This window comes from Lontra canadensis, unplaced genomic scaffold (genome assembly GCF_010015895.1).
Source record: "Lontra canadensis isolate GAN:19392208 unplaced genomic scaffold, GSC_riverotter_1.0 scaffold94, whole genome shotgun sequence".
NCBI lineage: Eukaryota > Metazoa > Chordata > Mammalia > Carnivora > Mustelidae > Lontra > Lontra canadensis.
The window spans coordinates 3,019,781-3,033,821 of NW_022631088.1; the positions used below are offsets into that span (position 1 = coordinate 3,019,781).

The window sequence follows — 14,041 nt, forward strand, 5'->3', positions numbered from 1 at the left end:
ATTTGTCTTTCCAGCTCCGACTGCTCCCCGGCACTCCAGACATGAATCTCCTCTTCCAGAAGCCCATAAATGAATTCGTACTCCACCCCCAACCCAAACCCGTGCTTCCTCCAGTCTCTCTGCCATGTGGTTCAGGTGAAGAAAGTCCTCGGACGGGAACAAATGAGCCATTAAGAGTCCTCTGCATACAGATGGCCCATAAGTCTTGGAGCTAGACAAGCCTGTCGTTTTAAAGATCGCTCTGGCTGCCGCATGGAAAATGACCTGTCAGGGAGAGAGGAAACTGACCAGGCAGGAGCCCCTGCAGGAGCAGGCCAGGATGCGGGAACTACAGTCGGGCAGGGCACGTGGATGGAAGAGTGATCCACATTTCAGAGGCTGGGTCTGGGGGATTTGTTGAGGCACTGGCTCTGGGGAGTGAGGAAGTGACAATTCCTACTCTTTGAGCAAATAAAGGGCAGATCTCAAATCTGTAATTTTCACATTAATTTCTGTGTTTAGAGGAAAAGGAAGAGACCTGTGGGACAGACCAGTAGGTTTATGGAGGGTTAATGGAAGAGGACGTTGGGCAGGCAGGCAGAAATCTGTCCCTCTTCGAGAAACTGGTGGCGTTTCAGCGGACTTTGTGGAAGATTAAATGTGTCTCCTGTTCCTATCCGGAGTTAGAGACCAGGCAGGCAACTCACTAATAGCCTAGGCACAAAATGCTGTATTTCCTTGATTCTAAGACATGCACTGCTCCACGCTGTGCCATTCCCAAGGTCCAGATGTGTCCGACAGGGGCCGATGGTCAACGGCTGCCCCCACCCATGTGCGTGAGGCCTCATCCTGGCTGGCCGTGCTGTGGGGGCCTCAGCAGTGTCCCGGGTGCCCCACGCAATGTTGGCCAGAAGATTAGACTGAGGACACTGGAGAAGTGACCGTGATGCAGAAAAGCACAGGGTCACGGGGAAGGGATTTGGCATGAATAAAGCAGGTATCTGCCTTTGAGGAAAAGGTCACGATTCCGTGAGCCACAACCAAGTGCTTAACAGGACCTGAAAAGGATGCCCACAGCCAATGGGACAGTAGGACATCTGCGTCCCCTAGAGCTGTGCGGCCTCCCGCGGATGCTTTCTGGCACCCTTGGAGAAACGCCACCATCACATCAGAGCAGCTGACTGGCGGATTTGGCTAAATTGCTGGGGAGAAGAGTGGAGTGCGCTGAAAAGGCTGTGTCACTAGCACTCTCAACGACACAAGGGAGGGGCGCCTGGGTGGCTCAGTGGGTTAAAGCCTTTGCTTTCGGCTCAGGTCATGATCCCAGGGTCCTGGGATCGAGCCCCACATCGGGCTCTCTGCTTGGCGAGGACCCTGCTTCCCCCCTCCCTCTCTCTCTGCCTGCCTCTCTGCCTACTTATGATCTCTGTCTGTTAAATAGATAGATAAAATCTTAAAAAAAAAACAAAACACAAGGGAAAGACACATATAGCCAAGGCCACAAATGGTTCCCAAGAGTCAGGTTTTAGATATGAATTTCTCTAAGTACCTAAATCAACTTGCTATGATTTTATGTGATTTTTATAACGCACAGAGTTATATACAATAAGAAATCTGTATTTAAGTAAATCAGAAACAATTCTTTCCATAAAAGCACTGTGTCACTGTTTAATTAGCACAATTTTTTCTCTCTTAATAGTCCACAAAATAGCAGTCTCAGCAAACAGACAGCATCTCAGAGCTGATGAGACGCTGTGATGACCCAGGGTGGTAGGAATGGGAACAGAAGAGAGAGGAGGTGTGGATCATGAGATTTTATGACAGAAGAATGCAGAAGGCAATGTGTACATTAATCAGTCAACCATGTGGGGGACTTATTTTACTTCCCAGGGGCTTTCTTATTAGGATTCTGGGTGGAGCTGTCAGAAGCTATGGAAATGACTATGGTCGTAATAAATACCTATGGAAATAACTCAGGTCAGCTGAACTCAAGATAAGCAGTGTGCCAGATCTGGGTTCAAAGAAGCATGAAACATAATGTCTTTTCATAAGGAATGTAGCTCCTCATTGCACAGACATTCGTACTTAACATAGCCAAACATCATAAAGCAGGCAGATAATGAAGACAAAATCAACGAGTGACAGCAGGTATTAGAGATTACAATTATCCACTCCTAACATCCAGCATTAGAGGGAGAAGTATAAAATTAAAATTATACTGTGTGTCCAAATAACACAGTACTGTATATGTCTTATTATTATTATCGTTTAAAGATTTTATTTACTTGTCAAAGAGAGACAGCACAAGCTGGGGGAGCAGCAGGCAGAGGCAGAGGGAGAAGCAGGCTCCCCGCTGACCAGGGAGCCTGATGCAGGACTCGATCCCAGAATCCTGGGATGGTGACCTGAGCTGAAGGCAGCAGCTTAACTCACTGAGCAACCCAGGTGCTCCACTGTATGTATCTTAAAGACCATATTTCATCTCAAGTTTAAGTTGCTTCTTTGAGCTTTCAATTTAGAGATTAAATAAAAATAATGAAAATAAACTGAGCTAGATCGATGCTCTTAAAAAGTTCCTTAGCCAGATTAACTTTTGGCTTATTAATTCATGCCACGTAACAGAAGACCATACGTACCTGCAAGCTTCTTGAGAGTGACAGTATTAAAGATATTAAAGTAGTGGACACCAAAAACTTTTCCCAGAGATTTGCAGGCTTCGGTCAGTTCTCCAAGACACTTCTTCACCACCTCTTCCCTTTGAGATATCTTTGCCTCTAAAGCTTTCTGTTTTTTCACACTGGTGGAATTTTCTGTTTCCATAAAGTCTACCTTTGTGAGAGAGAAAGTGATCACAGGAGTGGGTACACGCGCACTTGTATCCAAATATAAGCTTCATTTAATTCTTACTTGCATTTGCATGGGTTTTTTTGGTTTCTTTTCTTTCCTTCTTTCTTTTTTTTTTTTTTTTGGTATTTCTGTTATGCCAAGCAGCTATAGCAAACGCCTCAGTAACAGGGGCTGTGGATTCCTCATCTTTCCATCTCCAGTGCCTGGCACAGAACGGCTTCTTGATAAAGTTTACCTAATGAACGTATGATGATTCAGAGACCGGACGACCCGACGGAATTTGCTCTGACAGGTACTGTATTACTTGGGTTCGATTTTCAGCTCTTTCCAAATTAAGAGGAACAGAGTACATTCATGTAGGACAGTATATATAAATTCAGTATCCATAAGCTTTGGAAAAGACCCTCTAATTTGCAGTAATATATTTTTGCCTACTCACTGTAAGATAATTAAATAAAATAAACATTCAAAATATCCTACCTTTAAATGCCCATTTAGGACAGTTTGGGCTTTATTTCCTGGCATCACATAGGCAATAGGTTGGTCATTGGCATTGATATATAAGTCTTCATCCAAAATCTTGTCAAGTATCAATTTTTTAAAAAGTCTTTCAGCATTGTGTCGTGAATAAGTAGATCCCTTTCCAAATATCCCCGACTGAATTTTTGCACTCTTACTCCCTGGTAAGAAGGCCCAAGGAGTTAGATTAGTAAATGTAGGTATGTCAGAAGCCTCCAGTAGGAGAGGCTAAAAAAGTCATTTATGGACAGGTCTGGATAAATGGAGTGGATAATCTGTGCCATAGGAAAACCCATGGCACAAACATACCCATTTCCATAAAATGAGAATATCTGAGTAGAACTCTAAAATTTCTATGGTTATATATACTTTTCCTCATCTTTTTATAACACACATTGAACAAAAACAGCAGCAAAATAAAGCTTATCATTTTAGGATGTTGCACTTACAATTTCTAAAATTACATTAGAGCAAAGAAATCAAAGAGAGGGTTACATAAACTCAAAGCACTTCGTATCTCTGTGCTACATTAGGATAACAGTGCATTACTGATCTCCTTACAGAAAAATTTGGACATTTTCACAAATGCTATCTCTGGTCCTGTACTGAAAGTAACACTCGTGTGCAGTCCAATTATTTAAGCCCATACTTTCTGTGACCCTCACGGAGGAAGCCTTGATAGAGTGTAAGACAAAAACACGTCACTCCAGGAGACTGCCTCCTTCCTTCCTCTTCCTACTGGCTGAAAGCACTGCACTGGTCTGGATATCTGGTCACCTATCCAATCTGTTGTAATTATTAATGTCTTCATTGTAAACATAACTTCATTACAGCAATCTACTTAAGAAGCCTCGTGACGCTGATTATAATCGGAATTAACAGTTACTCTGTAAAGCTTTAGTTCTATTTTAAGAGTTCCAAATAATTACATTATTGTAAATGTCAGATGGCTTCTGGTCATCTATGCCCCATGATTCAAGGTTTCCTTCCTTCAAGTGGTTTGAATCCCTGAAACGTCACATCACAGGACCAGCCCTAGAGCTGGCAGTAACTAAGAAAGCTGGAAAAATAAACAAACAAAAAAAAAAGTGCGTGTGTGTGGGGGAGCTGCTTGTGAGTTTGAGCCCCAAACTGGTTGTAAAGATCACTAAAATAAATAAATAAATAAATAAATAAATGTATGTTAAAAAAAAAAAAAAAAAAAAGCTAAACAGAAACTTCTTAACATGAAAGAGCTAGTGAGGAACTAGGTATGCCAGAACAATGATTCAGTAATCTTCCTGGGAATCTACATGAAACGAGCAATCACAGGTGCAGCTGAAGGTGTATTTAAAAGGCTATTTATCACATCATCATGTATAACAGAAAAACATGTTCTTAAATAAGACTACTTAAATACAGCTCATCAACATGATAAAATATAAATTACTAAAAGCTAGAATAAAAAAGTTAAATAATGTTTCTATCTTGTTATGTAGAAATGATATAAATTATATGTACAGTACGATAAATATGTGATTGTGAATAAATACACATTAAAATATTAGTGCTTTTTTCCGGAGTTACTTGTATTTTCTACATATTGCAATGTGGAGTGATCACGCATCACTCTTATAATACATTATTTTATCTGCAACCCCTTGTTCCTCCTGACCCTGAAAGAGGTCCAAACTCAAAGGCAAGAATCCAGACGGGGGTGGGGGGGCGCAGTCAGTCTGCCTTCATCTCAGGTCATGATCTCAGAGTCCTGGGGAGTCCTGGGATCCAGCCTCACATGGGTTCTGTGCTCAGCAGGGAGTTTGCTTCTCCCTCTCTCTTTGTCCCTCCCCCGGCTCATGCTGTCTCTCTCAAATAAATACAATCCTAAAAACAAAACAAAACAAAACGCCCTGGTGGCTCAGTCTGGTGGCTCAGTTGGTTAAGTGTCTGCCTTTGGCTCAGGTTATGATCCCAGGTCCTGGGATGGAGCCCGGAGTTGGGCTCCTTGCTGGGAGCCTGCTTCTCCCTCTCCCTCTGCCCCTCCTCAGCTCATGCTCATGCTCTCTCTATGATAAAATCTTAAAAAAAAAAATTCAGAAAGGGAAGACCAACACTAACAGTTGCTTTTGCCTGGAGGAAAGAGCAGATCCAGAAGGAAGAGTTGAGGAACTGAGTAAACCATATTCCTACACCAGTCTAGGCTATTAATGTTTTAAAAAAGAAATGCACCTATTAATTGCTTTATCTATTTTTTAAATTAAAGTAAGGCATGTACATGGGAAAAATAAAATGTAGTACAGAAAGGTTTAGGATGAAAACCAACGTTCCTCTGTTCCATCCTTCTTCCCTCCCCCATCCTCCACTCTTCTGGAAAGCAATCATGTTTTGTTTTGTTTTGTTTTGTTTTAATTTTAATTTTTAGTAATCTCAACCCCCAATGTGGGGCTTGAACTCATGACCCTGAGATCCAGAGTTGTGCTCTTCCTGGGGTGCCTGGGTGGCTCAGTGGGTTAAGTGTCTGATTTCGGCTTAGGTCATGATCCCAGGGTCCTGGGACTGAGCCCCACATTGGGATCCCTCCTCTGTGGGGAGCCTGCTTCTCACTCTGCCTGCTGCTCCCCTCTTGTACTCTCTCTTCTCTGTCAAATAAAATAAAACCTTAAAAAAATATATCAATCTATATCTATCTATATATGAATATATGAGTTGTGCTCTTCCCTATTGAGCCAGTTGGGTGCCCAAAGGCAGTAATTTTTTTTTTTTAAGATTTTATTTATTTGAGAGAGAGAGAGCGAGCACGTGAGCATGGTGCGCAGGCAAGGCCAAAAGCATGGGGAGGAGCAGAGGGGGATGGAAAGCAAGAAGGAAAGACTCCCTAGCAGACTCAGGAGCTCATCTCAGGGCCCTGAGATCAGGACCTGAACGCAAACAAAGAGTCATGTGCCTAACCAGCTGAGCCAGCCAGGCACCCTGGCAGAGTCCTGTTTTGTTTTTGTTTTTTTTTTTAAAAGATTTTATTTATTTGTGAAAGAGAGAGAGAGAGAAAGAGAACACAAGCAGGGGAGTGGTAGGCAGAGGGAGAAGCAGGCTCCCCTCTGAGCAAGAAGCCACACTCGGGACTTGATCCCAGGACGCTGGGATCAAGACCTGAGCCAAAGGCAGACGCTTAGCCATTGGGCCACCCAGGCATCCCCAGAGTCCTGTTTTAAATAGCTTTTGTTTTCAGCTCTTCCCGTGGCCACCTCCACATGGAACTCAAACCCTTGCTGTCACTCCCCCAGCCAGCTCTACCGCCTGCCATTTACCCATGACCCCCTACCCTGCTAAGAAAGATGAGGCTTCATCTCATTGACACTACTCCCTACACTTCACCTCAACCCAAACTTGGCTAGTTATATAATATGGGTTAATCAACTGATGATTTTGTAACTTTATTTTTATTTATTTTTAAAAGATTTTATTTATCTGACAGAGAAAGAGAGAGAGAGAGCACAAACAGGGGAAGTGGCGAGCAGAGGGAGAGGGGGAAGTAGGCTCCCCTCCAAGCAAGGAGCTTGATACAGGGCTCGATCCCAGGACCCTGGGATCATGACCCAAGCCAAAGGTAGATGCTCCACCCAGATGACCCTATTTTGTAACTTTAGACAGAACTTCTGGTTCCTCTCTACCTTTTACATAAGAGGTTATTAGCACCCCAAGCCTTCCGAGTGCTCCCCCTTTTGTTTATTGTACCTTTATTTTTACATCATTAAGATGAACACATCTTGTCTTATTCCCTAAACGTATTTCAGTCCATTGGGTTGCCTGTAACTGTTGCAGTTTGTCAGCAGTGTTTATGATACAGTTCCTTCCCTACTTAGAAGGTCCTGACTCCTGTGTAACTCTCAAGAGAATGTCTACCGCACCCACACAACTGGATTGCTTTCGGACGCTTATCAATTACTCAAAATTGTATAACAACTTCCCTTGTTTTACATTTGACCTTAGCTCTCTTTGTATAATCTTTCCCATGGAACTTCTAAATGCCTTTCTCCTTCTGTTGAGAATTAACATTTGCATTCTTTACTGGAAAAAATTCATTATTCCTTCTAACATTGCTTGGGACCTGTTTTTCTTGACTTTGTTAAAACCTGCACAGACTGCTTACTGGACCTGCTGCATACCCCTGGATCCAGGCCTCCTTCTCCCTGGACCCATGGGTCAGCTCCTCCGTTTATGGTATCACTTTCTTTGCCTTCTGGGCTCTAGTCACTGATACTAATCACAGGTTTGGCTTTGGTTTCTTTTTCCAAAGTTTTCAGATTATCTCGGAAGGGGTCCAGAATATGCCACTGTGGCATAAAAATTATTTTGAGCAGAAGGCATTTGAGTTCCTGAAACCTCTTATCTGCAATAAAAAAGGAGACCTCCCCCAACCCCCCCCCCACCAATTGTCATAAATTCTCTCCCTGGGAGCAACCGAAGAAGACTGATTCTTACTTATCATTGGAGATGAGAAGTCTCCATACCATTCCTAAACACTGTAACAAAACTATCCTACCTCCCTCTCATCTATTCTCCTAAGGGCCCTTATCTTTCCAAAAAACCATTTGTTTTCCCGTAAGCGTTCTTCTCCCCCTCTCTTTCCATTATTAAGATGGTATATAAGCCTCAATTTTAATTGGCCCTTTTAGTCACATTTTTATGAAATCTGTCTTTTGTCTGTTTAATTCACAGGCCCCCAACCACTAAATCTAACAGGATGGAGGAAGAGTTTTTCCTCCCCAACTTCATTTTATTCTTGTTATTCTCAAATCTCATAAAGCATCTCCTTTGGCATTCAGTGGACGTTTTAATCTGAAGGTCTTTTTCTCTTTCACTCAGAGAAATTTTCTCTTATCACTGATTTGATAACTCCATCTCTTTATTTTCTAATTCAAAATTTTTATCAGATTTCAAATCTCCTAAGAACTAACCTATATTTTTCCTTATATTTTCCATATATCTTTTTGCTCAGGTCTTAGAAAACTCTGACATTACCTTTCAACATTTCCACTAAACTTACTTTGTCAATCATTAAAAAAAATTTTTTTTTAAAGATTCTATTTATTTATTTGAGAGAGCACAAACCAGGAAGTGAGGCAGAGGGAGAGGGAGCATCAGGCTCCCCGCTGAGCAAGGAGCCTGATATGGGGCTCAAACCCAGGACCCTGGGATCATGACCTAAACTGAAGGCAGGATATTTAACCAACTGAGCCACTGAGGTGCTCCAATCATTTAAAATTTTTAACAGCTCTTGGAACGCCTGACTGGCTTAGTTGACTCCTGATCTCAGGGTTGTGAGTTTGAGCCCCATGTTGGATACAGAAATTACTTAAAAATAAAAAATTAAAGAGATGAATAAATAAAAATTTTAACAGTTCTTTCTCATTCTTTGTTTCTTTTCGGTAACATTCTATTGTTACTGAAGTCTTGGTGAAGATTCTAAATTAGGAGTTTCTCCTCTATGCCTCCTAAAGCTACTGCTTAGTTTCTATATTTTCTTTATCCCCAGGGTCAAATATTTACTTGGTTTCTCTTGGTTGTCGAGTTGTACTTAACCTTCAGGGATCAGGTTAAACTTTTAAGGTGGATTTCCTCTGTTATTTAAAAAAAATTTTTTTTAAAGACTTTATTTACTTATTTGGGAGAGAGAGAAGTATGAGTGCACGGTGGGGAGGAACAAAGGGAGAGAGAATCTCACGCAGACTCCCCACTGAGCTCAGAGCCCGACACGGGGCTCAATCTCATGACCCTGAATTCATGACCTGAACCGAAACCAAGAGTCAGATGCTTAACTGACTTAGCCACCCAGGTGCTCTTCCTCTGTTATTTTCTATCCATTTCCCCTCAAATTCCTCCCCTGAATGGGAATATTCAGGTTTGCTTTAGGGTGAGTGGGTGGGCTAGGTGGTCCCCAAATGCTACTTAGGGGTTCTGGCCCCTAACTCAGCTGCCCTTCTATTCCTCACACCGTTCATTTTTGTTCTAGAATCAATTCCAGGCTGGCATTTGATGCAGTTCTTTCCTCCTATTTCTGGCTCCCCTGCTTTCTTCACTCCCATCCCCTGGACCTGTAGACTCACTCTGAGGCCCGATAACGGAGTTCTGCCTGGTCAAGCACCGCCCCCCCGCCATGATTCTCACTCTACATTCATTCTGCAGGTGGCTTATTGTATTTCATTCCACTTGTCACTGTATTTCTATTTCCTAAAAGATTTGAAATATCTTGAATCTGGTGATGTCTCTCTCTGGTTCTCTATGCCTCAATGAAGTGAGTCCCCATTTTGTTTCCTATTATTTAAATAGGGCCTCTAACAAACAAAGAAGAAGGTATCCTTTTGCCCAAGCTGCCATCTGGACCTGGAAGTCACTCAACAGATAATTTTCTTTTTTTTTTTTTTAAAGATTTTATTTATCTATTTGACAGACAGAGACCACAAGCTGGCAGAAAGGCAGGCAGAGAAAGAGGGAGAGAGAGGGAAAGGGAGCCTGCTGGCTCTCCGCTGAGCAGAGAACCCAATGCGGGGCTTGATCCCAGGACCCCGGGATTATGACCCTTGCTGAAGGCAGAGGCTTTAACCCACTGAGCCACCCAGGTGCCCCTCAACAGGTAATTTTCCAAGCAAGTTATATTTCACTCATTCCGATGAAATTGTATATGCTTTAATATTTTCTTTGTATTTATTACTACTATTATCTTTATAGTCGTATAGTTGACATACAATATTTCATCAGTTTCAGTGATTCAACAATTCTGTACGTTATGTATGCTCGGCAGTCATGTTATCACAATGTCACTGACGACATTTCCTATCCTGTCCTTCTCATTCCCATGACATATTCATTTTATAACTGTAAGTTTGTACCTCTTAATCCCCTTCATCCATTGTGCCCCATTATTTGCTTTTCTGAATGTGAAAACCTCACCTTAGGAACATATAAATTCTATACAAACAATTGGTATAATTCATTAAAGTTAACTTGCTTTCATTACTCGAAAAAGTTTTATTCTGAAATCTTTAATTTCTGTAAGAAGACAGGCAAGAGAGATTTTTTCTACGTACTTGTGATAAATTCTTTAGATGTTCAATTTTATTTTTAAAAATATTTATTTATTTATTTGAGAGAGAAAGAGAGAGTGCACGCCTACACGAGCAAGCACACAGAGGCAGAGGGAGAGGTAGAAGCAGGCTCCCCGCTGAGGAGGGAGCCTGATGCGGGGCTCAATCCCAGGACTCTGGGATTGTGACCTGAGCCAAAGGCAGATGCTTAATAGACTGAGCCACCCAGGTGCCCCTAGATGTTCAATTTTAATTGCTATAACTCAAACAATAAAAAAGATAACTTACCCAAGAAAATGTCGACCAGCATATTCATAGTAAATCTCCCAGAAGGACCTATGTGGTTTTTATTTCTTGTTCCTTGTGATGAACTATGTTCTTGAACAAATCTTACAATATTTTTTACATCATCGGTCACATCTCTTGTCTTATAATCCTGTGAGTAAGAAGAGATTACCTTCTGCTGTAATTAAGATGATACTGAGATCACTAGGGTTTCATACTGTGATAGTCTCATAACAAACCATTTCCAGACCAAAACCAAGATCCAAACCCAAACTTCAGATGTTCTTTCTATTCTAAGCTCTTATATTAACATTGTGTCTAGGACATTAGCACGGCCACATCTATGTCATTATTGGGTTATAGACATACATCTCAGTCTTTCAATTGCCCGACAGCATGCTATGGGAAGGAATATCCTTTCTCCCTTTTAAAGCCCTTCACACCCTCTAGATCAGTGCTCTCTTACTTGGATGGTGATTCCTGGGATAAAAACACTGTCCAACCATGCAAATCCGGGAGTTCTGATCGCTTATGGGACTTGATCGCTTATGGGGTGTCACAGTCAACCCTTTTAATGATCTCCTGTTAGTTTCCTTTTTCCTTCTCCTCACTGGTCTGCAAACTCTGCTTACTTTTTAAAGCCCCCATTACAGTATGATCTGTCTGCTTTCTTTTAGACTAGATCTCCAAACTAGCAATACTATCCAGCCACTGTTCTAAAAAGCAGCATCATGCTTCTGGCCTCGGTCTACGTAGCCTCCTCACTGTCTAACCCTTGTTCTTCCGCCACAATCCCACAACCTCAAGACTAACAGGTTTCCTGTCTTATTCTAACAGCTGGTAGTGACTCTGAGACTCTATCCAGAACCACCACGAAACAGTGTCCTGTCATTCTCTCTGACACCATCCCTGCCCTAATTCTTGGTGACTCAGGGGACAGATGATCCTCCCATCTTGGCCTCTGGCATCTTGATCTCCTCTGCCCCAGTAACCCATCTTCCACATATGCCAGCCACTCCCTTGATCACACCTACCACCTTGGACTCACTAAAATCAGCAACCCCTTCATTCTCTGAATGCCCCTTCATGCCATCTCGTATATTCTGATTCCAACAGCCCACTGGGCCTGCCTGTCCGCTCGTTCCCATCCTTGGATGCTCCCCTAAGGCAGCTTGGATTCCACAGCCCCTCATTACAATACTACCTCTCGTGGGCCTTCAGCTTTGCCCTTAGGTCCGTTCATCCCATTCATTGCTTGATGATAGACTCAAGATTCAACTCTTCATCACTCTGTGCCTAAACCTTGGCAGCTGACCTCGGCTGGAGACACACAAACAACCATGCCGAAAGTGTGTACTTTCAACAAATGGTCACAGACCTCAAGTGGGCCCTCCAAGCGGACGGGTAATCATCACACACACACACACATCACACATCCTTGATCTCGCACTCCTCCGTCCCAGACAGGAGTCAGCACACTATGGCCCATGAGCTGGATGCCTGTTTCCGTACATCAAATTGTACTGGAACACAGCCATGGAAAATCGATGTAGTTATTGTTTATGTCTGCTTTTGGGCTAAAAGAGCAGAGTTGAGTACTTGAGACAGAGCCCGTGATTCTAAGGCCCACGAAGCCTAACTATGCACTCTGGCCCTTTAGATAAGGTTTGCTGACCGCTGTCCCAGATGACTGGACTACTTCACTTTCTCCTTTCTCTTCAGCTCCCTCTCTCGTCCTGACTGTCAGCTGACGACCCGGCCTGCTACCTCACTGAGAAACCTGAAACAACCACAAGAGAGCTTCCGCAAACTTCCCTCACACCTATCACCAGCAAACGTCCACAGTCCTCTCCGTCCTTGTGCTTAGAGATGAACTCTCTCGGTTCCTGCCTGAAGGCAATCTCCGGACTCGCACACTAAATCCCTCTCCCCACCTCCCCTGCCTATCCAAGGACGCTCCTTCTGTGGCTCTCCCCATCCCTCACACATCAGCTTTCCATCCTATGCAGGTACGTTCCTACCAGCACTAACAGATGTTACTTCTCCTGTCTTTTCCTGACTCCCCCTCCCCGCCAGCTGCTGTTACACTTCTCTGATCATCCTTGAAGTAAAACTTGAAAAAGTTCTGTATATTCACATATATATGAAAGCCTGCAGGTTTGTCCCTCTCTACTGGACCTGTCAGACAACTCCATCCACGCTTCCTGCTGAAGCCAGTGGTGTCTTCTGGGCTCCTTCCCTACTCGGCTTAGTGGCAGCACTGGAGCAATGAGCACTCCCTCCTCCCTGAAACGCTTCCTGTACAGATTTCTGATCTTCCCCTTACCTTGCTAATTCTCTTTCTTGGTCTCCTTTCCTAGTCCCTCCTCTTCTCCTTAATCTCTTAATGTCCTGGAACTCGGTCACTCGGATTTCTTTTCTTTGGTCTAACCTTATACCCCCGAAGATTTCATCTGCTCTTATGGATACCATCTGTATGCCGACCACTCCCGAACTGGTAGGTACCACAAGCCCCTTTTCAGAATTTCTGAATCTAACAGATTTATCTAACTCAAAACACCCCAGACTGAACTGATCTGGCCTGCCAAATGGCATCCCCAAGCCTTGTTGCCGAGGGCCAGTCACACCACCCCTCCAGCTGCGGCTCTGGCCTGCTGCTTCCTTTCCCCCAACTGACTTTTAGCCCTGCTCGGCCACACGGGCTCCCTTTGCTATCCCTCAAATGCACAGGCATGCCCCCCACATCTGGGAGCCAAGAATGCCCATGTCCAGGGAATGGCTCAGCTAAGTCCCTTTTCAGGTGTCCGTGGCTTAGGCAGGCCACGTAAGCCCCACAAGGGCAGGGATCTTTTTATTCTGTTCAGGGATGCATCCCAATCTCCTAGAACAGCGCCTGCCACACAGCAGGCACTCAACAAACGTTTGTTAAACAAGAACGGATACTGATCAACAATGTCCAAGTAGCACCGGCCACGAATCCACAGACCTAACCCTTTGCGTTGGCTAGTGCCGCAGACCTCTGTGACTGCGCTCATCACGTGCCGTGTCTGTCCCCCTCCAGTCTATGAACAGGCTGCTCTTTTCTGAGTCCCCAGTAACTTGCACAAACATTTCAAATAATGTATCGAATATGAAAATGCTCTGTAAACTGTAAAGGACAGAGACATTAGAACACAGAATTACCATGAGAGGTAAAATTAAGTAACTAATGACTGAATTTAACTTCTCACGGTTATTTTTAGGGCAGACGAATTGCCATTAATTCTTCATAGTTTTTTTTTTTTTTTTAAAGATTTTATTTATTTATTTGACAGACAGAGATCACAAGTAGGCAGAGAGGCAGGCAGAGA

At 43.3% G+C, this 14,041-nt stretch overlaps 1 protein-coding gene across 5 annotated transcripts in view; it reads right to left on the reverse strand.

Moving 5' to 3' along the window:
• Positions 1 to 14,041, reverse strand: part of BLM (BLM RecQ like helicase) — a 90,364-nt gene that overhangs the window by 6,754 nt on the left and 69,569 nt on the right. For 2 of the 5 annotated variants that reach the window (XM_032836783.1, XM_032836781.1), the window contains exons 17-19: positions 10,695 to 10,869; positions 3,307 to 3,506; positions 2,616 to 2,808 (exon numbers count right to left, since the gene is read on the reverse strand). In XM_032836783.1, the coding sequence (XP_032692674.1) occupies positions 2,616 to 2,808; positions 3,307 to 3,506; positions 10,695 to 10,869 (568 nt within the window). The other 3 variants (XM_032836782.1, XM_032836785.1, XM_032836784.1) reach the window with 3 other exon arrangements.